Genomic DNA, 27,647 nt, shown 5'->3' on the forward strand with positions numbered 1-27,647 from the left:
AACAGCAGAGGATGAACGCCCTTTCCACAGCCGCTCCGGGAGACGTGCCTGCTGCAGCCCACCTTCCCACCCTCCATCCTGTTTCCCACTCTGAGCCAGCATGCCAGAAAAGGGGAGAATGTCCTAGGCCCCACGGCCCCTGTCACCCCAACTCGCTGCCTGGAGAGCGGGAGGCCAGAGGACAGTGGGGAGGGAAGAGTCTTCCCAGGACGGATACACTCCACCCCAGTCTGCAGCTGTACTGCAGCAAGAACCTCAGCTCCCAGCCCGGCCCCACTCCGCAGGCCGCCTCCATCCCCTCCCTGGTCCTGGAGCCCCTCCAGCCTCTGCCCCTATGGGGGCTGGAGCATTGGGGCCCCAAACTCCCTGTCCCAACACTCAAGGTTCCGACCACCCTCCTCCCTCAGACTCAGGAGTCCAGGCACCCAGCCCCTCCTCCTTCAGACCCAGGAGTTCAGCACCCCTGCCCCTCCTCCCTCAGACCCAGGAGTCCAGACCCCAGACCCTCTTCCTTCATACTCAGGAGTCCAGGCCCCCAGTCCCTCCTCCCTCAGACCCGGGAGTCCAGACCCCAGACCCTCTTCCTTCATACTCAGGAGTCCAGGCCCCCAGTCCCTCCTCCCTCAGACCCAAAAGTCCAGGACCCCAGTCCCTCCTCCCTCAAACCCAAAAGTCCAGGACCCCAGTCCCCTCCTCCCTCAGACTCAGGAGTCCAAGCACAGCCCCTCCTCCCTCAGACCCAGGAGTGCAGACCCCCAGGCCCTCCTCCCTCAGACCCAGGAGTGCAGACCCCCAGGCCCTCCTCCCTCAGACCCAGGAGTCCAGCCCCCAGCCCCTCCTCCCTCAGACCCAGGAGTCCAGGCCCCCAGCCCCTCTCCTCCAGAACCTCAGAGTCTGCGCCCCCCACCCCCTCCATCCTGGGACCCAGGAGTCTGAATCCCAAGTCCCTTCTCTATGAGGGGCCCAGGGGTCTGGGCAGCCAGCCCCTGCCATTTGAATACCCTGAGTCCCGCCTCTGCAGCCACCTCCACCCTGCCCCCGCCCCAGGTGTCCCCTTCTGCTAGGCTCACCTGTCTGTCCTTTGCCCAGCGTCTTCTCCAGCCGATAGGGGCCCACATATTGGGCGTGCTGGGGTGGGTGGGGGTGGGGATGGGGGAGGTGGTAGGTGGGAGAGCCCCCGCCTCCCTCCTTGGCCCCGGACGACATGGTGCCCTTGGTCCCAGCCCGACCGGTCCCCCGGCCGCCCCCCCTGCGGCCGGTCGCCCCGTCTCTCCGGTGGGGGCCGGCGACCGCTCCGTCCCGGCCCCCCCGGCTGCCCCCCACCTCTCCGGGGGTCCCCAGGGGGCTGGGCTGGCCCCCCCCAGTCGGTGGGCCACGGAGCTGGGGGAGGGGGGGCTGGCCCGGGGGGGTCAGGCCCCGGGAGTCAGCATGGCCCAGGGGGGCTGCGGGGCCCCCCCTCCCCAGCCCGTTTCTGGCCGGCCCCCCGCTTCCTGCGCCTCCCCCCGCCGGGGGGGTCTGAGGTTCGGGCCGGCGGATGCTGCAGGCCGAGGTCCCCCCCGCCCCCCCACGCGCCCTCTCTCCTCCGCCTCCTCCTCCTCTCCGCCTCCCCCCGCCACCTCGTCCTTTCTCTCCGGCACGCTGACATCACCATCCGGGGACTCCGGGCCCTTCCCCAAAGTTAACCCTTTCGGAGGGGGGAGGGGGAGCGAGGGGGGGCAGGGGGCGGACCTCCAGCTGGAGGGATGGAGAGGAGGTGGGAGGATGCAGGAGAGAGGATGGAGGGAAGGATGGAGAGAGACAGAGAGAGAGGACCCAACAGATGGGGCAGAGATGGAGATACACAAAGAGAGATGCTGGCCGACACAGAGACGGGAGACAGGCAGAGACGCAAGAGGGATGGAGACCACCAGAGACAGGCTGAGGCAGAGAGGGAAGAAGGGCAGAGATGGACAGGGACAGAAGAGAAGGAAGGAATGGCAAGCCGGGAAAACAGACAGGGAGAGGGAGAGAAAGCTGCTGGAAGCCGACAGAGGGATGGAGAGAGTCAGAGATTCGGAGAGACAGACAGAGGAAGACCAGCCAGAGAGGTGGGGGAGAGGGGGCGCAGGTGGAGCTGTAGAGAGGGCCAGGGGGTACACACAGGTGGAGGGACACGTGCTGGGGAGAGGTGGGGACATATCGAGGGAGACAGAGACAGAGAGGGGCAAGAATTCTTGGAGTTGCTGACTCAAAACTCATGTCTGTTTCCCCAGCCCCCTAAGGCCACCCATCCAGGGTAAAGGTAAGTCTGTGTCCCCACCAATGTCAAGGCCCCATATCTACCCACAGCCCAGAGTGATTTAGGATTCTCTTTACTTCTACAGAGAAGCTTCCAGAACCCCCTCAGATTCCCTGTGTTATGTTTTTAGACCCCCACATATTCTCTGTGCTTGTCATAGGGTCCTTTATATCTTCATGTGGGCCCCAGTGTAGCCCATACATCCGCACTGTAGCAGGTCCACAAGCCCGTGCTCTGCCTGTGAGTAACCCGCCTGCCCCCATTAGCTTTCTGCATAAACCGTAGATCCCTCTATGTCATGTACCCGCAAGTGTTAGACACCCATTTGATTCTCGAGTCCCCTGTAAAGCACACCCAGGGCTGGGCAAGGTGGCTCATGCCTGTAATCCCAATACTTTGGGAGACAGAGGTGGGAAGATCAACCTGGGCAGCACAGCGAGACCCCATCCCTACAAAAAATTTTTAAAAAATTAGCCGGGCTTGGTGGCGTGTGCCTGTAGTCCCAGCTACTTGGGAGGCTGAGGCTTGAGCCAGTGAGTTCGAAGCTGCAGTGACTTACGTTTGCACCACTGCACTCCAGCCTGAGCAACAGAGTGAGGCCCTGTCTCTAACAAAAATAAAATAAAATAAAGTGCACACAGGAGCCTTTTGGATCCTGTGAGATTTCCCAGTCCCCCATTCAACACCTTGAGTCCACACATCTTTAATGAGTGCCAAATCTCAGCCAGGCACTGTTCCTGTTGGTAAGAACATGGCAGTGACCTAAATCAGCAAAAAGGCCTGTCCTGTGGAGCTTCCATGCTGGTGGATGAAACAGATGATCAACAAGGTCAACAGGCAAAATATATGGTGTGTTAGATAATCATGTCTGTGCTGAGGAGGTGACTACAGCAGGGAAGGGGGTTAAGAGGGGCCTGTAGAGCAGGGTACAATTTTAGGCGTCCGGGTTTTTTTTGTATTTTTAGTAGAGATGGGGTTTCACCCTGTTGTCCAGGCTGGTTCTGTAACTTTTTTTTTTTTTTTGAGACGGAATCTTGCTCTGTCACCCAGGCTGGAGGGCAGTGGCGCAATCTCAGCTCACTACAACTTCCACATCCAGGGTTCAAGCAATTCTCCTGCCTCAGCCTCCCGAGTAGCTGGGATTACAGGCACCCGCCACCACACCTGGCTAATTTTTGTATTTTTAGTAGAGATGGGGGGTCTCACCATGTTGGTCAGGCTGGTCTCGAACTCCTGACCTCGTGATTTGCCCACCTCAGCCTCCCAAAGTGCTGGGATTACAGGCGTGAGCTACCACACCTGGCCTGGTTCTGTAACTATTAATGGGGTCCCTTTTTGCTCTCAAGTGTCTTGCTATAGATGAAAAATTATATAATCATCCTCTTTTTTTTTGTATTGTTTTGTTTTGTTTTTTGAGACAGGGTCTTCCCCCTGTTGCCCAGGCTGGGGTGCAGTGGGGGCAATCATAGTTCCCTGCAGCCTCGACCTCCTGGGCTCAAGTGATCCTCCTGCCTCAGCCTCCTGCATAGCTGTGATTATAAGCAGATGCCATCACACATGGCTAATTCTTGTATTTTTTTGTAGGGATGGGGACACACTATGTTGCCCAGGCTGGTCTCGAGCTCTTGGGTTCAAGTGATCCTCCCACCTTGGCCTCCCAAAGTGCTGAGATTATAGACCTGAGCCACTGCCCCCGGCCATGTATTATAAACTGATAGACTTGTGCATAGATTTCCACGTCCTAATTCCCAGGATCTGTGCATAAGTTACCTTGCATGGCTGAAGGCACTTTGCCCATGTGACTGAGATAGGGAGATTATCCCAGTTATTTGGGTGAGCTCGATGGAATCACAAGAGTATTTGTGAGAAGGCGGCAGGAGGAGCAGTCAGTGATAGAGATGGGAAGGTGGAAGCAGAGCTTGGGGTGATGGGGCCACCTGTCAAAGAATGAGTGTGGCCTCTAGAAGCTGGAAAAGGCAAGAAAAACATTCTCCCTGAGAGCCTCCAGAAGCGATGCAATCCTGCTGACAGTTTGATTTCAGCCCCGTGAAACCCATTTTGGATTTCTGCCCTCCATAACTGCAAGATAATAAATGTGTGCTGTTTTAAGCCACCACATTCTTAGTAATTTGTCAACAGCAGCAATAGGAAACTAATATAATAGCCCATCCACAGGCCCAGATGCATCTCACAGCACAGTGCTAGAAACACCACACACACACACACACACACACACACACACACACACACACACAAAACACCTATCTGTTTGGTCTTCCTATTTCTGCCCAAAATATCCCCCTGCACAACCACGCCCAGCAGGTGCTTGATACGTTTGTGACTGTGTGCCCGTTTTGCGTTGAGCACAACCTTTTCCTGGAGGAAAACTCCCCCTATGCAGGATCAACATGAGAGTTTCTTTTTTTTTTTTTTTTTTATTTTTTTTTTTGAGACGGAGTCTCGCTCTGTCGCCCAGGCTGGAGTGCAGTGGCGCGATCTCGGCTCACTGCAAGCTCCGCCTCCCGGGTTCACGCCATTCTCCTGCCTCAGCCTCTCCAAGTAGCTGGGACTACAGGCGCCCGCCACCACGCCCGGCTAATTTTTTTGTGTTTTTTAGTAGAGACGGGGTTTCACCGTGGTCTCGATCTCCTGACCTCGTGATCCGCCCGCCTCGGCCTCCCAAAGTGCTGGGATTACAAGCGTGAGCCACCGCGCCCGGCTAACATGAGAGTTTCTTTAAGCCCAGCCCAGGGCCAACACCTCCGCAGATCGGCCCGCACCAGCACGTGCCCAGGCCTAAACCCCACTTCTGGAGCACAGAGGCCTCGGGCCGCCCCACCAAGCTGGCTCCTCTGGCGCTCTGAATCTCGCTGGGCTCTGGGGCACTTTGCTTTCTGGCTCTAGGCCTCAAGAATCCTCTCTTCTCCACCTGGCAGGACATGGGGAAGAGTCCATGAGGGAGAGGCTGAGTGATGAGAGGGGTCCATGCCGCAGCTCCATTTGACAGATGGAAAAACTGAGGCCTAGAGAGGGGTTGCGGGGGTCCTAAGGCTCACAGGCCAGCCATTTCGGTTGCGACCCCAGGGCTCCTGTAGATGGGGTTGGTGGCCCCGGTGGAGTCGAAAGATTGGGGGGGCGAGGCCCCAAACCTTCTAAGGATGACTGACAGCAATGAGTGGGAGGGGCCTGTAAAGGGGCCGGGGCCTAACTGGGAGAGGCTGAGAGGCCTAGAGCAGGGGCGGGAATCGTAGGGTGGGCGGGGTCATAAGGGGCGGGGTCAGACCTGGGGGCGGGGCATACGTTAGAAGAGGGGTGGAGCTTGCAAAAAGATCCGAGGCGGGACTCGCTGAGGTGCGAAAACTGGGCCAGGGGCGGGGCTTTGACCAGCTACTTGAGCGTGAAGGGGCGGGGCCCGTACGAAGGCGCGTCCTAGCTTGGAGGCGGGGCCTGGATGGGAGGGGCGGGGCAGAGTGCAGTATCGGGCCAAGTGAGAAGGGGGTAAGAGTCGGGCAAGCAGCTTCAGCCGCATCCACGGCACGAAGTTGGGTGGGTACGCCGGCACTTCCGGGTGAAACCGTGCGTATTTCCGGTTAAAATGGCGGCGCCCAACAGAGTCAGGTGCGGACGACTTTGACTGTAGGAGCAGCGGCGGCTTGAGGACCCGGGGAGGTGAGATCCGCCCTATTCCGGCGCCCCTCTTCGGAGAGGAGGGAGAAGACTTGTTGCTAAGGAGACCAAAGGGCTTGTTGCTACGGAGGCGGGGCAGTGAGGTTGCTAAGAGACGGGACGCACGCAGTGGAGATGGGGAAGGGGGGCTGTTGCCAGGGAGAGTGGGTGGGGCCTGTTGCTAGGTAGAAAGGAGGGGCTTATGACTTTGGGGAAGGGTCCTGTGGGTATGAAGGAAGGAAAAGGGGCTGTGGTTAAGTGGGCTGGGGGCAGAGTGGTTTGGGGACATGGGGGGTCTTCGAGCTCCCCTAAAACGCCGCCTTCTCAGCAGACCCTCAAGAATCGACCCATCAGGACGCCAGAGCTGCTTCAGCGGTGACCACCTTCTCTCTCTAACACATTCTTCCCTTCTTTACAAACGGCCCATGTCAGACGAAGGCTCTAGGGGCAGCCGCCTGCCCCTGGCGCTGCCCCCGGCATCCCAGGGTTGCTCTTCAGGGGGCGGCGGCGGCGGCGGCGGCGGCGGCGGCCCCTCGGCTGGGGGCTCGGGCAATTCCCGGCCCCCACGCAACCTCCAAGGCTTGCTGCAGATGGCCATCACCGCGGGCTCCGAAGAGCCAGACCCTCCTCCAGAACCGATGAGTGAGGAGGTAAAGGATGGGGAACCAAGAAGCTGGGGTGAGGGTCCTGGGGACAGATAGAGTTGCTTTGGGAAGTGTGACTTGGGGAGCCACAAGAAGACTAGGGTCTTCTTGGGTGGGAGGCAGAAGTCCAGGTGTGGAGGCATTGTAGGCTATAATTTGTGCTAGATGGGGTCATCGTTGACTGAAGGTCAGATCTCAAGAGAGTCTGAGGGGACATATCCTCTCCAGAGCCAGACTAACCTCGATTCAGCATTTCCAGCTGTGTGACCTTGGGTATATTACTTAATCTTTCTGAGCCTCAAGTTCTTCATTTACAAATTGATAATAATAATAACTACCGTATAGGGTAGTTCTGAGGTTCTACTTTCAGTAGGGCTGCACACAGTGCCCAGCATACAGACAGTGTTTCTGAAGGCAGCAGTGTGTTTTCATGAAGAGCACAGGCTCTGTAGTCAAACTGCTTGTTTTTTTTTTTTTTTTGTGAGGGGCGGGGTTGGGGGTGGGGGACACAGTCTCGGCTGGAGTGCAGAGGCACAGTCTTGGCTCACTGCAACCTCTGACTTCCCGGTTCAAGCAGTTCTCGTGCCTCAGCCTCCCCAGTAGCTGGGATTAGAGGCATGGGCCACCATGCCTGGCTAATTTTTGTATTTTTAGTAGAGAAGCGGTTTCACTACATTGGCCAGGCTGGTCTCGAACTCCTGGCCTCAAGTGATCCACCTGCCTCGGCCTCCCAAAGTGCTGAGATTACAGATGTGAGCCAGCACGCCCAGCCTAGACTGCTTGGGTTTGATTTCAGGATTTGCCAATTGCTGACTGTGTGACCTTGGGTAAGTCTCAACCTTTCTGTGACTCAACTTTCTCATCTGCAAAGTGGGGATAACAATGATATATACCTCATAGAGTTGTTTTGCAGATTAATAGCAATAGCTATTATATATGTTTAATCAGCAATTACTGTATACAGAGCATTATGCTAACCCACTTACATATATGATGTCATTGAACCTTTACGACAGTGAGGCATGAAACAGGCACAGAAACATTAAATAGCTCACTCAAATTTACTTAGAACTGTGACTAAGGAGACCTTTGCTCCCCTCCCTCACCCCAAAAAATTCCAGCAGTCACTTATTAGCTCTCATCTCCTTTTTCTTTGAGATAGAGTCTCACTGTGTTGCCCAGGCTGGAGTGCAGTGGCGTGATCTCAGCTCACTGCAACCTCTGTCTCTCAGGTTCAAGCGATTCCCTTTGCCGCAGCCTCCCGAGTAGCTGGGATTACAGGCGCACAACACCAGGCCTGGCTAATTTTTGTATTTTTAGTAGAGACGGGGTTTCACCATATTGGCCAGTCTGGTCTCAAACTCCTGACCTCGGGTGATCGGCTCGCCTCGGCTTCCCAAAGTGCTGGGATTACAGGTGTGAGCCACTGCGCCCGGCCTCATATTTTTGTAAGGCTTTATTCTGACAAGTCTCAAATTTATATCTCTAGGCCAGTGGTTCTCCACTGGGGGTGATTTTTATTTCCCAGGGGACAATTGGTGTGGAAACATTCTTGGTTGTCACAACTGGAGGAAGGGGGATACTGGCATCCAGTGCGTGAAGGCCACGGATGCTGCTCAGCATCCTATGGGGCACAGGACGGCCACACTACAGAGAACTATCCAGCTCAAAGTGTCAGTGGAGCTAAAGCTGAGAAATCCTGGTCTAGGCTGGACCTCCGCCTGGGCTTCAGGCAGCTTCCTCAGTCTTTTACCTTGGATGTGTAATAGATCCCTCAAATCTGACACATTTGAAAATGAGCTTCAATCCCTGCTCTTCCCACTCCAAACCTGCTTTTCACACCATTTCCCCGTCTTCTCCTGGTTGCTCAGAACAGAGACCTCGGAGTCATCCTTGACCTCTCTCTTTCTGTCACACCTCGTATCTCACTAAATCAAATGGGCTCTCTTTTCAAAGTAAGTCCAGGGTCTGACCATTTCTCCCCACTCCCTCTCTCCTCCCCGCTCCACACCACCTTCTCTCCCGCCTGCTCCCAGCCGTGGCCTCCTGATTCGTATTCCTGCACCTGCCCTTGCCTCTCCTGTCTGTTCTCAATCAACAGCAATGCAGGTGTCCCCACTCCTCTGCTTAGAGCCCTCTGGCAGCTCCCACACCTATTCAGAGGGAAATCCTAGGTTTTTACAAAAGTTTGCAAGACCTGATGTCACCTGCTCCCCTCCCGTCTCCCTTCCTCCTTGCTCACTCTGCCTCCACCACGTTGGCCTCCTGGCGGTTCCCTCTGCCTGGAACATTCTTCTTCTAGATGTGGCCTGGCTCAGTCCCTCACCTACTGCTTTTCTCACAAGTCACATCCCTGGGACCCTCAATGACCAACCCATTTCTTTTTCTTTTCTTTCTTTCTTCTTCTTCTTTTTTTTTTTTTTTTTTTTAGAGACAAGGTCTCACTCACTGCAGCCTTAAACTCCTGGGCTCCAGCCATCCTCCCCACTCAGCTTTCTGAGTAACTGGGACCACAGGCATGCACCACCATGCCCAGCTAATTTAAAACACTTTTTTGTGGAGATGGGGTCTCGCTATGTTACCCAGGCTGCTCTTAAATTCCTGGGCTCAGGTGATCCTCCTGCCTCAGCCTCCCAAAGTGCTGGGATTACAGGTGTGAGCCATCACACCTGGCCCCGATCTGTTTAATTCTGCAGCCACAGTTCGGCACTCCAGATCCGCCACTGGGCTTAATCTTATTTACCTCAGGATGCTTATAATCTCACCATGTCGAATGCTACACGTTTTGCTTATTTTCTTTATTGACTGCTCTTCAACCTGAATGTGAGCCCCACCCCCAGGGCAGGGGTTTCTGTCTGGCCCAGGGCTGCCTTTAGTACCTAGAAAAGTGTCTGAATAAAATAGGTGTTCGGTTGATTTTTTTTTTTTCAAGACAGAGTCTCGCTCTGTTGCCCAGGTTGGAGTACAATGCTGCGATCTTGGCTCACCGCAACCTCTGCCTCCCGGGTTCAAGTGATTCTCCTGCCTCAGCCTCCCAAGTAGTGGGGACTACAGGCTCTGACCATCATGCCCGGCTAATTTTTTGTAGTTTAGTAGAGATGGGGTTTCACCATGTTGCATAGGCTGGTCTCAAACTCCTGAGCTCAAGCAGTCCACCCACCTCGGCCTCCCAAAGTGCTGAGATTACAGGGATGAGCCACAGCGCCCAGCCGATATTTGTTGACTGAAGGAACATCAGCCCTCAGTTGTTGGCTGTCTTTATTAATGGCTGTTCCTTTTTAATTAATGACTGATGGATCTCCTTCTTTCCTCCTCGCCTTGGTCTCCAGAGGCGTCAGTGGCTGCAGGAGGCCATGTCAGCTGCCTTCCGAGGCCAGCGGGAGGAGGTGGAGCAGATGAAGAGCTGCCTCCGAGTGCTGTCACAGCCCATGCCCCCCACTGCTGGGGAGGCCGAGCAGGCGGCTGACCAGCAAGAGCGAGAGGGGGCCCTGGAGCTGCTGGCCGACCTGTGTGAGAACATGGACAATGCCGCAGGTACCCCGCTTCCCCCGCCAGGACGTCCTGCCCCTCTGTACATGTCCTGCTGCCTCTCAGCTCTTGCACCTACTCTTGGGGATCACACCGTCAGCCTCCCTGCTGCCCTCTCACCATCGGCCTCTTCGCCTCCATTGCCACAAGGAGCAAGGCTCTGCCTCACCCTCGTGGCAGGTGGAGTCCCCCACTTCCCTGATCAGCTCTGAGATGGCTGTTTCTCTCCTAGTCCTCTGGGTGTCCACTGCCACTCCCCAGAGTACAAGAGGGAAAGTGGCATGGGTGGGGTGGCAGAGAAGGCCTCCCCAGGGTGACATTTGATCAGAGACCTGAAGTGAGGTGAGAGTTGTGGGATGATCTCTGGGAAAAGCATTCCAGACAGCAGGAACAGCCAGTGCAAAGGCCCTGAGGCCAGAGTGTGCCTGGTGCGTTCAGGAACAGCAGCCAGGCCCTTGAGGCAGCGTAGAGTGAGTGAGGGGCCAGGCGCAGGAAACAGCATTGGGGTGGGCCTCGCCAACGGAGGTAAATGCTGTTTTACTCCAAGCAGCAGAGCTCACAGAAGGTTTCAGGAGAGCTCACTTCCATTTGTAGGGGTTGTGTGGTGTAGCCATTGGGGGTGTGGATTTGGGGTGTCACTTCCTTGGTTCATAGTTCAGGCTGTGCTGCTACATGGCAGTCTGGTTTGGGCAGGTCCTGATTACTTCCTCTTGTACACAGGCTGGGCCGAGAGAAACCCCCAGGCCTGCACAACACCAGGCACAGAGTAAACGTAACGTGTCAGGCCTGGGAGTCAGATGTCTTCATTTTGGACAGGGGCTGGACGGAGTTTGGGAAGCCCTCCTCTGTGAGTGCATTCAGCACCCTGAGAAGACCCGCAGTGCAGCCGCTGCCCCCTAGCTCACTTTTCCCCAGTGTTTCCCAGTCTTATCCGGGCAGAGAACTCCTGCTCCAATCCGCAGGATGGCTTTTAACGACTTTGCTCTTTCATTCATTTTTTGCTTGTTCAGGAAATATCTGTTGAGCAGCTGCTGTGTGCTAAGCACTGTGCTGGGTGTCCAATCATCACAGCAGCAGCAATTTTACACCTTATTAGTAATCAAATGAGAACGAAAGCCAAAGATACCACTTCCTCCCTGGCCTCGTGCGCTCTCTCTGTATATAAATATATATGTGTATCTTCTCTGTCTTAATGAAGATGCACAGTGCTGATGAAGGTGGGCTGGGCGGAACATCCTCCCACATGACTGTTTATACCACTTACAGTCAATTCACAATGTTGTGCAACACCACCTCTATTTCCAGAACTTTTCCATTGCCCGCAAAGGAGACCCAGCACCCATTAGGCAGGCCCTCCCCCGGTCCCCTGGCAACCACTAATCAGCGTTTTGGCTCTATGAATTTGCCTGTTCTGGACATTTCATATAGACGACTATAACGTGACCTTTTGTGTCTGGTTGATTGTGCTAAAGGCGGCGTGCGCATGTTGTGATGTGTGTCAGAGCTTTATTCCTTTTTTTTTTTTGAGTCAGTCTCCCAGGCTGGAGTGCAGTGGTGCAATCTCAGCTCACTGCAACTTGCACCTGCTGGGTTTAAGTGATTCTCATACCTTAGTCTCCCAAACAGCTGGGATTACAGGCCTGGCCAATTTTTTTTTTTTTTTTTTTTTCTGAGACAGAGTCTCACCCTGTTGCCCAGGCTGGAGTGCAATGGCGCAATCTCAGCTCACTGCAACCTCTGCCTCCCGGGTTCAAACGATTCTCCTGCCTCGCCCTTGTGAGTAGCTGGGCTTATAGGTGCCCACCACCATGCCCAGCTAATTTTTGTATTTTTAGTAGAGATGGGGTTTCACCATGTTGGCCAGGCTGGTCTCGAACTCCTGACCTCGTGATCCACCCACCTCGGCCTCCCAAAGTGTTGGGATCACAGGCGTGAGCCACCGCGCCTGGCCAGGCCTGGCATTTTTGTATTTTTAGTAGCAACAGGGTTTTGCTATGTTACCCGGGCTGGTCTCGAACTCCTGGCCTCAAGTGATCTGCCCACCTTGGCCTCCCAAAGTGCTGGGATTATAGGCTTGAGCCACCACGCCCGGCCACTTCATTCCTTTTTATGGCTGAGTAATACTCCGTTGTATGGCTAGAGCAGTTTTTATTTATCCCTTTATCCTTTAAGGACATGTGGGTCATTTGTGAATGATGCTGCCATGAACTTGAGCGTGTAAGTATCTAAGTCCCTACTTTTGGTTCTTTTGGGTCTGTGCCTTGGTGTGGAATTGCTGGGTCACGGGGAATCTGTGTTTTACTTTTTCAGGAACTGCCATGCTCTCCAATACCACTCTGTTTACAAAAACAGGAGGTGGGCTGTGGTTTGCTGACCCTGGGGACATTCAGATTGTCACAATGACCAGGATCAGTCCTGGCATTTAGTAGTCTGGAGCCTGGGGCCCTGATGCCCCAAATGCCGATGGAATCGAGTTGTATTAGCCTTGGAGGGGCCTCTGGTTGGGTGTTTGGAGAGAGCTGGGTCCCTGTGGGAGCTGGCCTGGCTCTCCTGGCCTCAGCAGCTGTAGTGGTCAGCTTAGGGCCACCTTAGCCAAGCACCACAGACTACTGGCTTTGAAAACAGAAATGTATTTTCTTATGGCTCTGGAGGCTAGAAGTCTGAGATCAGGGTGTGGGCAGGGCTGGTTTCTCCTGAGCCCCCTTCTCCTTGGCTTGCAGAAGGCATTTTTTGTGTCCTCCTTCCATGTTGTCCCTCTGTGGGTGTCTGTGTCTTCATCTCTTCTTCTTATCAGGACACCAGTCAGATTGCATTAGGGCCCACCCTAAGGACTTCATTTTACCTTAATTATCTCTTTAAAGATCCCATCTCCAAAAACAGTCACATTCCAAGGTACTGGGGGTCAGAACATCAACTCATGCATTCTGGGGGGCATGGTTCAGTCCCTAACATCTGGCCTCTCTCTGCTCCCCTCTGTGGCACAGACTTCTGCCAGCTGTCGGGCATGCACCTGCTGGTGGGCCGGTACCTGGAGGCGGGGGCTGCAGGGCTGCGGTGGCGGGCGGCACAGCTCATCGGCACGTGCAGCCAGAACGTGGCAGCCATCCAGGAGCAGGTGCTGGGCCTGGGTGCCCTGCGTAAGCTGCTGCGGCTGCTGGACCGCGATGCCTGCGACACAGTGCGCGTCAAGGCCCTCTTCGCCATCTCCTGTGAGTGTCCGGGTGGGGCTGGGGACAGGGGTGCTGCGGGGGGGGGGTGCCGGGTGGGCCCCAGGGAAGACTGCCCGGCCCTCAGCGTGAGCGCTTTGCACACAGCAGTTTTTCAGCTGGGCACTGTTCACATTGGCGCTGGTTCACTCTCTCGGGGGCCGTCCTGTGTACTACAGGACATTGAGCAACATCTAGTGGGTGGCCTCCAGGCCATGGAGAGACACTGTCACCCCACCTGCCACAGCACAAATGCCCCCAGATGTAGAAAGCCCCTTGGTCAGAACCCCTGCTGTACATGAATTATTCTTCTAATTTTTTTTAATTTAACCTATATAGAGACAGGACTTGCTTTGCTACCCAGGGTAGTCTTGAACTCCTAGCCTCAAGGGATCCTCCTGCCTTGGCCTCCGAAAGTGTTGAGATTACAGGTGTGATCTACCATGTCCAGCCACAAATTCTTTTTATCCTAATGGCCTGTGAAGTAGGGACCGTTTGCATCCTCATTTGACAGGGGAAGAAACTGAGGTGTGGGCAGAGGGACATGGCCAGGTTTCTGCAGCTCCAGAGGGCAGAGCTGGCCAGGACTCCCCCATACACTGCCGCCTGGGACACAGGGCCAGGTCGGGGACAGGGATGGGACAAAAACCCACATCTGTGGGGCAGTTTCTCCATGCCAGGGTTGACTCGCTGCATCCTTATGCACATCTGCTGAAGTTGGGCCCACTGTGTCTCCTCCACACGGGAGGGATCAGGCCAGGGGGTCCGGAGAGGACACACAGAGCCAGGGTCCCAGCCCGGTAGAGCTCTTCGTGTGTGCTGGATGCTGCCTGCATGTGCTATACTGGCGCCCCAACTGGACTATTTCCTTTTATTTTCCCTAACAGCTTTATTGAGATGCAATTCATAGGCCATATAATTCATCCTTTTAAAGTGTGTAACTTAGTACTTTTGGCCAGGCATGGTGGCTCACATCTGGAATCCTAACACTTTGGGAGGCCGAGGCGGGAGAATTGCTCCAGCCCAGGAGTTTGAGATCAGCCTGGGCAACATAGGGAAACCCCTGTCTCTACAAAAATTAAAAAATTAGCCTGATGTGGTGTGTGACTGTACCTCCAGCTACTCAGGAGACTGAGGTGGTAGGATTGCCTGAGCCTGGGAAGTTGAGGCTGCAGTGAGCTATGATTGCACCTCCAGCCTGCGTGACAGAGCAAGACCTGTCTGAAAACAAACACAAAAACCAAAAAACAACATAGTACTTCTTAGCACATTCATAGTGTTGTGCAGCCATCATCACTCTCTAATTTTAGATGAGATCAGCCGCATTTGGGATGGTATGGCTATCGGCAGTCACTATTTAATTTCAGAACATTTTCTTTTTTCTTTTCTTTTTTTTTTTTTTTTTTTGAGACAGAGTCTCGCTCTTGTCACCCAGGCTGGAGCGCAATGGCGCGATCTTGGCTCACTATAACCTCCTCGTCCCAGCTTCAAGCAATTCTGCCTCAGCCTCTCAAGTAGCTGGGATTATAGGCGCCCGCCACTGCGCCTGGCTAATTTTTGTATTTTTAGTAGAGATGGGGTTTCACCATGTTGGCCAGGCTGATCTCAAACTCCTGACCTCAGATGATTTGCCCACCTCAAGCCTCCCAAAGTGCTGGGATTACAGGTGTGAGCCACCATGCCCGGCCAAAATTTCAGAATATTTTCATCCTCTCCCCCAAGCAGAAATTCTGTACCCGTTAAGCAATCACTCAGCATCCATCCTCTCCCGCAGCCCCTGCAACATGAATCTATTTACTGCCTCTAAGGATTTCTCTCTCCGTGACATTTGTACAAATGGAATCCCACAGCGTGCGGCCTTTTGTGCCTGGCTCCTTTCATACGGTGCAAGGTCCCCGAGTGGTGGCAGGTGGCAGTGCTGTGCTCCTTCTTGTGGCTGAATGTGTCCTGTTGCGTGGGTCCACCGTGCCCTGCCTCTCCCTCCGCCTGTCTGCTGACAGTCCCTGCTTTCCGTCTGTCTCTGGGCTCTCGTGCTCCTGTGGACATGGCTGCACAGGTGTTTGTGTGGACATTTGTTTCCTGTTCTCTTGGGTGTATACCGAGCAGTGGAGTTGCTGGGTCATATTGTAACTCTACATTTAATCTGTTCGAGGTTGGCTTTTTTTTTTCTTTTTCGAGACGGAGTCTTGCTCTGTTGCCCAGGCTGGAGTGCAGTGGCACGATCTTGGCTCACTGCAACCTCTACCTCCCTGGTTCAAGGGATTCCCCTGCTTCAGCCTCTCAAGTAGCTGGGTTTACAGGCACACGTCACCATGCCCAGCTAATTTTTTTTGTACTTTTAGTAGAGACGGGGCTTCACCATGTTGGTCAGGCTGGTCTCAAACTCCCAACCTCAGGTGAGCACCTCGGCCTCCCTAAGTGCTGGGATTATAGGCGTGAGCCACCGTGCCTGGCCTGAGGTTGGCTATTTTTTAACTCCAGCAGCCTATGTGGTCATTGAAATGGGGGCTGCGAGGGGAGTCCAACACCCCCTTTCTCTCCCTAACCCCCATATATCCTGAGCCCTGGAATCAGTGTTGTGTTCCCGGCAGATGGTGGCCCCAGCCATGCAGAGGCTGGGAGGAGAACAGGGAGGGTTTGGGTAGGAGGAGATTCCGGAAGAAGGAAACATTCTGATGAGGCGAGGAAAGGAGCCTTGGAGGAGGTGGCACTTGGAAAGTCACAGCCAAAACGAGGGCGACAGGGACAGACAGACATGGGGCAGCTCGGCCACAAAGGGCAGAGCGAAGGACATGGTGTCCCTGAGGGCCAGAGAAGGGTAGAGCGGGGCTGGCAGAGTTTTCTTCTGATAGCTTACTTTAAAAAGAAGTCTTTAGGCCATCTTGGTGGCTCACACCTGGTCCCAGCTACCTGGGAGGCTGAGGAGGGAGGATCATCTGAGCCTCGGAGGCAGAGGCTGCAGTCAGCTGAGATCATGCCACTGCACTCCAGCCTGGGTGACAGAGTGAGACCCTGTCTTAAAAAAAAAAAAAAAAAAAGTCATTACATATTTTTAAAAATCTGTGAGACAGTCACATCGTTCACCAGGTACAAAAGAGTACATAGCAAACGGTCCCTGTCCCCAAATCTGGTCCCCATGCCAGAGAAAACCACTGTTATACCAGTTTCTGCTTCCAGAGATTTTAATAAATCTGTAAGAACAAATGTGGGTGTGTGTGTGGTGTGTGTGTGATGTGCATGTGTAGTGGGTGTGTGATGCATGTGTAGGGTGTGTATGTGGGGTGTTTGGTGTGTCGTGTGTGTGCAGCGTGTACATGGGTTGTGTGGTGTGTGGTATATATGTGGAGGTGTGTGTTGGTATGGGGAGTGTGTTGTATGTGTGTGGTGTGTGTGTTGCATGGTGTGTGTGGGATGTGTGCTGGGGGGTGTATGTATATGTGTGGGGCATGTGCAGTGTGTAGGGTATGTGGGGTGCGTATGTGTGGTGCGTGGATGTGCGTGGGGTGTGTGGGATGTGTGTATGTGGTGTGTGTATATGGGGTGTGTGGTGTGTGCATATGTGGAGTGTGCCGTGTGTGGTATGTGTACACATAGACACACAGATTAATCTCTTTTCCTCAGATGTGCATGGCTGGCACAGACCATCCTGACGGGTGCGCACCTTGACCTGCTTCTGTCCGTTTTTCTGAAGCAACAGTAGCTTATCTTTCCCCTTCCTGTGGGTTAGGAGTGCAGGAGTGGTCCCTACGGAGGAGGGCCACTTCTGACTTTGCGTCTTCATGAGGTTGTGCTCAGCCGTCAGCCGGGCCGCATTCCCTGAAGGTCTGATTGCACTAAGCCCTGTGTGCCGCACCTTGTTAATCCCTCACAATCCCCCTCTGAGGGAGGGGTGCTAGAGATGGGCTTCCACTGTGGCTTGCCCAGAGGCTAGCAGAGTTTTGCTGGCTGTTGGCAAGAAGCTCGGGCTGCTTGAGCGGCCTCACCACAGGGTGGTCGGCTTCCCCAACGAACGCTGTCCATGATGCAGGCAAGAGCTCTGGGAGCTTGGATGCCTTTTTTTGTTTTTTTGCTTGGGGGTAAAATTCACATGAAAATGTTAAAGTATACCATTCAGTGGCATCTGTCCTTTTTTTTGGTGGCTGCAGGGTATGCCATTGTGTGGCTGTCCAGTACCATTACTGGAGTTCCGTGCTGGGAGCCATTTGCAGGGTACATCCCCTCAGCTCCTGCTGCCCGAGGCGGTGGTGCCACTGCGCTTCCCAGGACAGGCGGGGATGGACTCGCTCGCCCTCTGTGGAGCCACTCCAAAGTGGTTCCTTGTTACAATCTACCGGAGTGGCACATTTATTACAATCGATGAACCTGCACGGACACATCATTGTCACCCAGAGTCCATGGTTGACACTGGGGTTCACTCTTGATGCTGTACATACTGTGGGTTTGGACAACTGTATCATGACATGGATCCACACTGTAGTATCATACAGAGGAATGTCACTGCCCTACAAATCCTCTGTGCTCCAGCTAGTCATCCCAGCCCTGAGCTTTTGACTGTCTCCATAGTTTTGCCTTTTCCAGAATGTCATATACTTGGAACCATGCAATCTGCAGCCTTTTCAGACTGGCTTCTTTGGCTTAGTAATCTGCTTCTAAGGTTCCTCCATGTCTTTTCTTGGCTTGATAGCTCATTTCTTTTTAGCGCTGAATAAGCGTAACTTTTTTAAGGGAGATGTGTGGGCTGCAGTGATGACTTTGGCTTTCTTCCCAAAAATGACGGCAGCCATACTGTGATCCCTGCCCCCAACTGCTGCACAGAGAAGAGGGTGAATGCGGCGAGGGTGGGTGGAAGGTGGGCGGTGAGCTGGGGGGTTATGTTGATAACCTAGGCAAGAGATCAAGGTTGTGGTAGGGAGCAGTGGTTCTCAAACGGGGACAATCGTGTCCTCCACAGGACATTTAGACAAATGTCTGGAGACATTTTTATTTGTCGCAGCTGGGAGAGAGGGACTATTGGCATCTACTGGGTAGAGGCCAGGGATGCTGCTCAACATCCTGCAGTGCACAGGACGGGCCTCCCAACCCAGAATGATCTGGCCCCAGATAGCAACCGTGGGTTGATATCAGGTGGAGAAACCCTGGCGTAAAGAGCACAGGTCTCTCCTGGGTACATTTTGAAGGCAGAGCTGACAGGCCTTGCTTACAGATTGAATGAGAGGAGTCTTCCTGTTTTCCAGTCCATGCATGCTTGTTCTTTTTTCTTTCTTTAATTAAATAACATTTGGCCAGGCGCGGTGACTCACGCCTATAATCTCAGCATTTTGGGAGGCCAAGACAGGTGGATCACTTGAGGCCAGGAGCTCAAGACCAGCCTGGCCAACATGGTGACACCCCGTCTCTACTAAAAATACCAAAAACTTAGCCAGGCGTGATGGGGCATGCCTGTAATTCCAGCTACTCGGTAGGTTGAGGCATAAAAATTGCTTGAACCCGAGAGACATACGTCGCGGTGAGCCAACTGCCACTGACTGTACTCCAGCCTGGGCGACAGAGCAAGACTCTGTCTCAGAAATAAAATAAAATTAAATAAATAAATAAATATTTAACCCAATATGTCCAAGCTATTATAATTTCAATGTGTAATTAATATGGAATATTAATGAGACTATATTTTTTGTCATGCTAAGTCTTCAAAACCTAATGTGTGCGTTTTACAAATAAAGCACATCGCAACTCAGATGCTGAGTTTTCAGTGGTGGTGTGGAGTGTACCAGAGCGACAATGTTGCGTGTGTTTTTCTTTTTGGTTTTCTTTTTTTGTGTGTGTGAGATGGAGTTTCGCTCTTTTTGCTTAGGCTGGAGTGTAATGGTGCGATCTCGGCTCACTGCAACCTCCACCTCCTGGGTTCAAATGATTCTTCTGCCCCAGCCTCCCTAGTAGCTGAGATTACAGACGCACGCCACCACGCACAGCTAATTTTGTATTTTTAGTAGAGATGGGGTTTCACCATGTTGACCAGGCTGGTCTTGAACTCCTGACCTCAAGTGATCTGCCCACCTTGGCCTCCCAAAGTGCTGGGATTACAGGCATGAACCACCGCGCCCAGCCAACGTTGTGTTTAATGGAAAATATTTTACACCGCTTCAGTTTTTCACCTTAAGTTTAAATGAATTGAACTTACATGAAATGAACAACTCTTTTCCTTAGTTGCACTGGCCACATATCAGGTGTTTGGTGGCCACAAGCTACTAGCGGCTTCTGTCCTTCTTGGCCAGCACAGGCCTAGAGCCTACCCCTCAGCGGGCACCTTACTGGAGGTGCACTCCAAAGGTCAGTTCTCATCCTGCTGGGAGTCCTTCCAGAGTTCTCATTGCCCTCTGGATAAAGGTCATGCATGCTGTGTAGCCTGGCTCTCTGGGCCTCAGTTTCCTCATCTGTAAAATAGAATTCTGAAAGCACACACTTCCAGGATAATTGTGAGGATTAAAAGATGTTGCGGACTGGGCACGGTGGCTCACGCCTGTAATCCCAGCACCTTGGGAGGCTGAGGCAGGTGGATTATGAGGTCTGGAGTTCAAGACCAGCCTGGCCAACATGGCAAAACCCTGTTTCTACTCAAAATACAAAAATTAGCCGGGTGTAGTGGTGCATGCCTGTAATCCCAGCTACTTGGGAGTCTGAGGCAGGAGAATGGCTTGAACCCGGGAAGCGGAGGTTGCAGTGAGCTGAAATGGTGCCACTGCACTCTAGCCTGGATGATAGAGCAAGACTCTGTCTCAAAAAAAAAAAAAGAGAGAGAGAGAAATGATGCAGCTGGGCGCAATGGCTCATGCCTGTAATCCCAGCACTTTGGGAGGCCCAGGCAGGTGGATCACTTTAGGTCAGGAGCTTGAGACCAACCTGGCCAACATGGTGAAACCCTGTCTCTACTATAAATACAAAAATTAGCCGGGTGTGGTGGCAGGTTACTATAATCCCAGCTACTTGGGAGGCTGAGGCTGAAGAATAGTTTGAACCTGGGAGTGGAGGTTACAGTGAGCCGAGATTGCTCCACTGCACACTCCAGCCTGGGCAATGGAGCGAGAGTTCATCTCAAAATGAAATAAAAAGGTAAGTAAATAAAATTAAATTAAAAGAGATGATGCTTCCATCAATGGGGGAATGGATACAACCTGGTATATCCATACAATGGAATGTTATTCAGCCATGAAAAAGAATGAAGTGCTGATACCACTTACAACATGAATGGACCTGGAAAACATCATGCTGAGTGAAAGCAGTCAGACACAAAAGGTCATGTATTTTATGAACACATTTATATTAAATGTCTGGGACAGGTAAATCCATAAAGGAAGAAAGTATATCTGTGGTTGCAGGGGCCAGAGGGAGGGGAAATTGGGAATGACTGCTCATAGGTTTCCTTTGTGGGGTGATGAAATTTCCTAGAGTTAGTGGTGATGGTTATACAACCCTGTGAATATCTTCAAAAAGGCTGAACTGTGTGGATTGTGAATTATATCTCAAAAACATACTTCAAAAAAACATAATGCTTGAATATGCAGGCCCATGGCAAGTAATGATGATGGTGGTTGCTGGTGATGATGGTGATGATGATTGACGATAATTATATTGTTAATGGTAGTGATGATGATGGTGGTGATGGTGGTGGTGGTGATAGTGGTGGTGGTGGTGGTGGTGGTGATGGTGGTGGTGGTGATAGTGATGGTGGTGGTGGTCATGGGGGTGGTGGTGTTGATAGTGATGGTGGTGATGGTGATGATGGTGGTGGTGGTGATGGTGGTGGTGATGGTGGTGATGGTGGTGGTGGTGATAGTGGTGGTGGTGGTGGTGGTGGTGATGGTGGTGGTGGTGATAGTGATGGTGGTGGTGGTCATGGGGGTGGTGGTGTTGATAGTGATGGTGGTGATGGTGATGGTGGTGGTGGTGATGGTGGTGGTGGTGGTGATGGTGGTGGTGATGATAGTGATGGTGGTGATGGTGATGATGGTGATGGTGGTGGTGATGGTGGTGGTGGTGATGGTGATGGTGGTGATGGTGATGGTGGTGGTGATGGTGGTGGTGGTGATGATAGTGATGGTGGTGATGGTGATGATGGTGATGGTGGTGATGGTGATGATGGTGATGGTGGTGGTGATGGTGGTGATGGTGATGGTGGTGGTGATGGTGGTGGTGATGGTGGTGGTGGTGATGGTGGTGGTGATAGTGATGGTGGTGGCGATGGTGAGATTGGTGGTGATGGTGGTGGTGATGATAGTGATGGTGGTGATAGTGATGATGGTGATGGTGGTGGTGATGGTGGTGGTGGTGATGGTGATGGTGGTGATAGTGATGGTGGTGATGGTGATGGTGGTGATGGTGGTGGTGGTGATGATAGTGATGGTGGTGGCGATGGTGAGATTGGTGGTGATGGTGGTGGTGATGATAGTGATGGTGGTGGCAATGGTGAGATTGGTGGTGATGGTGGTGGTGATGATAGTGATGGTGGTGGCAATGGTGAGATTGGTGGTGATGGTGGTGGTGATGATAGTGATGGTGGTGGCGATGGTGAGATTGGTGGTGATGGTGGTGATGGTGGTGATAGTGATGGTGGTGGTGGTGATAGTGATGGTGGTGGTGGTGATGGTGGTGGTAGTGATGGTGGTGATGGTGATGGTGGTGGTAGTGATGGTGGTGGTGGTGGTGATGGTGGTGGTAGTGATGGTGGTGGTGATGGTGGTGAGGATGGTGATGATGATAGTGATGGTGGTGGTGGTGGTGATGGTGATGGTGTTGGTAGTCATGGTGGTGGTGATGGTGAGATTGGTGGTGAGGGTGAGGATGGTGATGATAGTGATGATGGTGGTGAGGATGGTGGTGATGATTGTGATGGTGGTGATGATGTGATGGTGGTTGTGATGATGTTGGTGATGGCGGTGGTGATAGTGGAGGTGATAGTGGTGGTTGTGGTAGTGATGGTGGTGGTGGTGGTGATGGTGATGGTGGTGATGATAGTGATGGTGGTGGTGATGGTGGTGATAATGGTGGTGGTGGTGAGGATGGTGGTGGTGATGTGGTGGTGGTGATGGTGGTGGTGGTGGTGGTGGTGATGGTGGTGATGGTGGTGATGATGGTGGTGGTGGTGAGGATGGTGATGGTGGTGGTGATGGTGGTGGTGGTGATGATAGTGATGGTGGTGATGATAGTGATGGTGGTGGTGATGATGGTGGTGATGGTGGTGATAATGGTGGTGGTGGTGATGATGGCGGTGGTGATGGTGATGATGGTGGTGAGGATGGTGGTGATGATGAGAATGGTGATGATGATTGTGATGGTGGTGATGATGTGATGGTGGTTGTGATGATGTTGGTGATGGTGGTGGTGATAGTGGTGGTTGTGGTAGTGATGGTGGTGATGATGTGATGGTGGTTGTGATGATGGTGGTGGTGGTGATGATGGTGATTGTGATGGTGGTGAAGACAGTGGTGATGGTGGTGATGATAGTGATGGTGGTGGTGATGGTGGTGATAATGGTGATGGTGGTGATGGTGGTGGTGATGGTGATGGTGATGATGGTGGTGAGGATGGTGGTGATGGTGGTGGTGGTGATGGTGGTGATGATGGTGATGGTGGTGGTGGTGGTGGTGATAATGGTGGTGGTGATGGTGGTGGTGGTGATGGTGGTGGTGGTGGTGGTGATGATGGTGGTGATAATGGTGATGGTGGTGGTGGTGGTGGTGATGATGGTGGTGAGGATGGTGCTGATGGTGAGAATGGTGATGATGATTGTGATGGTGGTGAAGACAGTGGTGATGGTGGTGATGATGATGGTGATGGTTGTGATGATGCTGGTGATGGTGGTTGTGATGACAGTGGTGGTGGTGGTGACTGCAAGCTCAGGACCCTGTCCCCCTCTCCCAGGTCTGGTCCGAGAGCAGGAGGCTGGGCTGCTGCAGTTCCTCCGCCTGGATGGCTTCTCTGTGTTGATGCGGGCCATGCAGCAGCAGGTGCAGAAGCTCAAGGTCAAATCAGTATTCCTGCTGCAGAACCTGCTGGTGGGCCACCCTGAGCACAAAGGTGTGGCAGCCCTTGAGGGCAGGAGTGGGGAGCAGATGCCCTGGGGTGGGTGCAGGTGTGGGAGAAGGGGAGGAACAGGCAGCCCGGGGAGGGCATAGGAGATGGGTGGGGCTGCCCCTCTGACCCCTGCAGCCCTCCCCCCAGGGACCCTGTGCTCCATGGGGATGGTCCAGCAGCTGGTGGCCCTGGTGCGGACAGAGCACAGCCCCTTCCACGAGCACGTGCTTGGAGCCCTGTGCAGGTACTTTGGCTCCTTGAGAGGATGGGGCCTGGGGTGGGGGCCCCGTCCTCTCAAGGTGGGGGTGGCTCAGGAATCAGCCCATAGGGACTCAGGAGTTGGGACCTTCCCGTGGAGAGGAAGGGTGTGGGGCCAGAAAGGAGTAGGAGTCAGGGAGCCTCAGTTTCCTCACCAGTAGGGCTGGCACAGAGGCCTTGGGGGAGGGAGAGAGGCTTTTGTACACGCCCCCACCAGTGGATTAGTGTCTAATCAGATGATGCTGGAGCTCTGAACAGCACACCAGAGTTGACACACATCAGGCCCTGTGCTGAGCCCCTCAGCACCCACCCTGGGCCAGGGGCAGCGTGAGGTCCATTCCGCAGATGGGGAAATGGAGGCCCATTGTGGGGCAGCGACTTGCCAGACTCCTGAGTGAGCCAGGGGACGGGATGGGCGATAGGGTTGGGTCAGTGAGGCCTCTAGAGGGAGGTCCTAAGGGCTGCTCTCATGTCCCTCACAGCCTGGTGACAGACTTCCCGCAGGGTGTGCGCGAGTGTCGGGAGCCGGAACTGGGCCTGGAAGAGCTCCTCCGCCACCGCTGTCAGCTGCTGCAGCAGCATGAGGAGTACCAGGTACATGGGGAGGGGACGGGGTGCAAGGAGGATGGGGTGCAAGGAGGACCAGGTACATGGGGAGGGGACGGGGTGCAAGGAGGACGGGGTGCAAGGAGGACCAGGTGCAAGGAGGACCAGGTGCAAGGGGGAGGGCACAAGGGCTCCAGGAGGACCAGGTACATGGGGAGGGGACGGGGTGCAAGGAGGGCGGGGTGCAAGGGGGACCAGGTGCAAGGGGGAGGGGACAAGGGCTCCAGGAGGACTAGGTGTGTAGGGAGGGGATGGGGTTCAAGGAGGATCAGGTGCCAGGAGGAGGGGGGGACAGGAGCTCCAGGAGGACCAGGTACATGAGGAGGGGACGGGGTGCAAGGAGACCAGGTGTGAGGGGCAGGGGATGGGGTTCGTGGAGGATCATGTGCCGGGGGAGGGGACAGCGGCTCCAGAAGGACCAGGTGAGTTGGGGAAGGGACAGGGTATGAGGAGGACCAGGTGTGAGGGGGAGGGGCCTAAGGGTGAGGAATTCCCCAGGTTAGACCAAGTGTGGTAGTGGGGACCCTAGTAGGGGCAGAGCCAGCCAGTCCTTGCCCTTGGGGGCTCCTGGGTCCGCTGGTTTGGGCTTTCATTTGTGTTCTCGTGCGTTTCACTCATCCTCCATTCAGCAGACGTTTATTTCATGCCTAGCATTCGTCCTGTGCTGTGTCAGAGTAGGAGAGATAGCAAGGAGACAGGAGCTTGGAGATTCTTAAAGCGTTGACCAATCATTGAATTATTATCTAAATTACCTAATACAGTTGTTTACATTAAGTAAATGTAAATTGAATATAATATCACTCAAATGTCTTAATGATTAACTATTTCATTAAATTGACAAGAAATAAATGGCAAATAACCAATTGTTTTAGGTAAACAACAAGTGATAAATAACAAGTCATCAGATATTTAATTAGATAAGGGGCAAATAAATAACTCATTAGATAACTAGATAATTAACAAATGCTAAATCACAACGAATTAAAATTCAAATAGTTAACTGATTAAGTAATGTATTAATTTGTTGAAGCGAATGAATCAATGCTGGTGCTTCAGCAAAGCCGAGCTTAGCAAACGCACCCACCTCCTTGGGACATTCTATTCTATTGAATTCATTCCTATGTAGACACTGTCGAGTGTCTGTACATACTGAAAGTGTACTACATGGCCAGGCATGGTGGCTCACGCCTGTAATCCCAGCACTTTGGGAGGCCGAGGCAGGCGAATCATGAGGTCAGGAGTTCGAGACCAGCCTGGCCAACATGGTAAAACCCCATCTCTACTAAAAATACAAAAAATTAGCTGGGCATAGTGGCAGGTGCTTGTAATCCCAGCTACCCAGGAGGCTGAGGCAGGAGAATCGCTTGAACCTGGGAGGCGGAGGTTGCAGTGAGCCAAGATGCGCCACTGCACTCCAGCCTGGGCAACAGAGTGAGACTCCATCTCAAAAAAAAAAAAAGTGTACTACATGAGAAGTTTTGACTTATGTATACACCCGTGGAAACATTCAAATTAGATTTATAACAGATTTGACTAGTGCTTTGTGAATAGGTTCCGTAGTCACATGGTTGAAAATACAAGACCCACAGGAGGGTAAACAGTGAAAAGTCTCTCTCCTGCCCCTCCCTCTGGTTACCCAGTTGCTCAGGTGTCCTTCCTAAAATATTAGGCGCACATGAGCAAAGGTGCATGTGAATTCTCCTTTTTCTGTTATGCAAAATAAGCCTGCCATGCTGTGATGACTGTTCTGCCCCTTGCTTTGCGGGCATTGCATGTCTCGCCTGCGGCTCTTTCATTTTGCAGCTGTACAGTGTGGATGGCCTCTTTTTTGTAGCATGGATATGCAGGTTGTTTCTACACTCTCGCTATGACAAACACTGCTGAATGAATAACTTTTTGTATATGTTATTACGTATGTCTGTAGAACAATTTCTAGAAGGAAAATGGCTGGGGTCAGGTATGTTAAAGGTGAAGGTTAAAGGGTTAAGGGCCATTTCATTAGCTATCACCAAGCCGCTCTCCATAGAAGTTCAACCATTGACACTCATGTCATGAGGGTGCCCAGCTCCCCAAATCTTGGTCAGAACAAAGTGGCCTCGATGAACCATCTGACCTTTTTCAAGCTGATTGTTGAAAAGTAGTACTCCAGTCCAGTTTTCATTTCTCCCATGAGGCTGGGCGCGGTGGCTCACGCCTGTAATCCTAGCACTTTGGGAGGCCAAGGCGGGCGGATCACGAGGTCAGGAGATCGAGACTATCCTGGCTAACACGGTGAAACCCTGTCACTACTAAAAATAAAAAAAAAAATTAGCCAGGCGTGGTGGCGGGCACCTGTAGTCCCAGCTACTCGGGAGGCTGAAACAGGAGAATGGCGTGAACCCGGGAGGCGGAGCTTGCAGTGAGCCGAGATTGCGCCACTGCACTCCAGCCTGGGCGGCAGGGCCATATTCCGTCTCAAAAGAAAAAAAAAAAAAAAAATAAAAAAAAAAATACATTTCTCCCATGAGTGAAATTTGGCATCTTTTCTCTTTCTTGTGAACTGTTCATTCTCATCCTTTGCCCACTTATCTATTTATTGGGTGATGGTTTTTGCGAATGATTTTTTAAAGCTCTTTAAGTGTTAAGTATATTAGCCATTTGTGCTATGAATCACAAATATTTTTCCCCAACCTCGTTTTCTTTTTCTTTTTGCCATGGCAGTATCTTTTATATTATGTAGTTTAACCTGTCAGTGCTTGCTTTCATGGTTTCTGGGGTTTGTATCCGCAGGAAGTTTTGAGCAGTGGTCAATATCTGGGAGTTAGAGCCCAAGAGTGCTGATATGAGGCAGACCAATGGAGTGAGACGAGTCTGGGGGACCCCGGGTTCTAGTTCAAGTAGTTCAGACACCAGTGTGAAGACAGTGAATCATGGATCTGAGCAGTGATTAGAGAAGCCTAACCTCTGGTGGGGGGGGGGGGTGGCCAGGAGAGAAGAGGAGTCACCTCTGGGTGCCAAGAATGCTGGAGGCAGGGTCCGGCCTCTGCACTCAGGCCCCTTGCTCCCTGCCCCTGCCCAATCCAGGAGGAGCTGGAGTTCTGTGAAAAGCTGCTACAGACCTGTTTCTCCAGCCCAACGGACGACAGCATGGATCGGTGAAACCAGGTGGCTTCTTGCCCCCTTCTCCGTGGGAACCCCGGGCCTCCTGCCTGCCTCCCCACCTACAAGGCCCTCTCCCAAGGGATTGCAGGACCTAGGTGCCTGGGCCCTGGGCGTGCTAGCCCGCCTCTGTGCAGTCCCTGGAAGGGGCGCTGAGAAAGGCACCAGCTCCTTGGACCCCACCTCCCATGCTCTCACTCTCATCCCCGTTCTCTTGTCCACACAGCTCTTCCAATAAAGGTGTTTCTCTTCTTC

The 27,647-nt window shown here is 53.0% G+C and overlaps 2 protein-coding genes across 5 annotated transcripts in view; one reads left to right on the plus strand and one right to left on the minus strand.

The window, feature by feature from the left end:
• The window catches only part of BRSK1 (BR serine/threonine kinase 1), a 30,224-nt gene extending 28,571 nt beyond the window's left edge, over window positions 1–1,653 (minus strand). The window contains exon 1 of the mRNA XM_055236718.1: window positions 1,071–1,653. Coding sequence (XP_055092693.1) covers window positions 1,071–1,206 — 136 coding nt within the window. The 5' untranslated portion in view covers window positions 1,207–1,653. The remainder of the gene's footprint in view (window positions 1–1,070) is intronic.
• A 4,079-nt stretch (window positions 1,654–5,732) lies between these two features.
• On the plus strand, window positions 5,733–27,647 carry HSPBP1 (HSPA (Hsp70) binding protein 1). 4 transcript variants are annotated; one of them, XM_055237440.2, is made up of 8 exons: window positions 5,733–5,947; window positions 6,276–6,594; window positions 9,918–10,122; window positions 13,101–13,325; window positions 23,238–23,393; window positions 23,538–23,634; window positions 24,131–24,242; window positions 27,318–27,647. In XM_055237440.2, exons 2-8 carry the CDS (start codon window positions 6,370–6,372, stop codon window positions 27,390–27,392), a joined length of 1,095 nt encoding a protein of 364 aa, XP_055093415.1. In that variant the 5' UTR covers window positions 5,733–5,947; window positions 6,276–6,369; the 3' UTR covers window positions 27,393–27,647. The 4 variants fall into 4 exon arrangements, with proteins under 4 accessions (XP_055093415.1, XP_055093417.1, XP_055093416.1 ...); XM_055237442.2 differs by having other exon boundaries at window positions 5,763–6,048; XM_055237441.2 differs by having other exon boundaries at window positions 5,763–5,947; window positions 6,273–6,594.

The sequence above is a fragment of the Symphalangus syndactylus genome, chromosome 13 (genome assembly GCF_028878055.3).
Source record: "Symphalangus syndactylus isolate Jambi chromosome 13, NHGRI_mSymSyn1-v2.1_pri, whole genome shotgun sequence".
In the NCBI taxonomy this organism is placed as follows: domain Eukaryota; kingdom Metazoa; phylum Chordata; class Mammalia; order Primates; family Hylobatidae; genus Symphalangus; species Symphalangus syndactylus.

What these genes read in the sequence shown, in the direction of transcription:
- HSPBP1 (XM_055237439.2), top strand. Translation starts at nt 6,232, where the DNA reads ATGGGGGGTCTTCGAGCTCCCCTAAAACGCCGCCTTCTCAGCAGACCC. An exon ending in GAACATGGACAATGCCGCAG is followed by an intron (nt 10,123 to 13,100) that starts GTACCCCGCTTC and finishes TCTGTGGCACAG; the next exon opens with ACTTCTGCCAGCTGTCGGGC. An exon ending in GGCCCTCTTCGCCATCTCCT is followed by an intron (nt 13,326 to 23,237) that starts GTGAGTGTCCGG and finishes CCCCTCTCCCAG; the next exon opens with GTCTGGTCCGAGAGCAGGAG.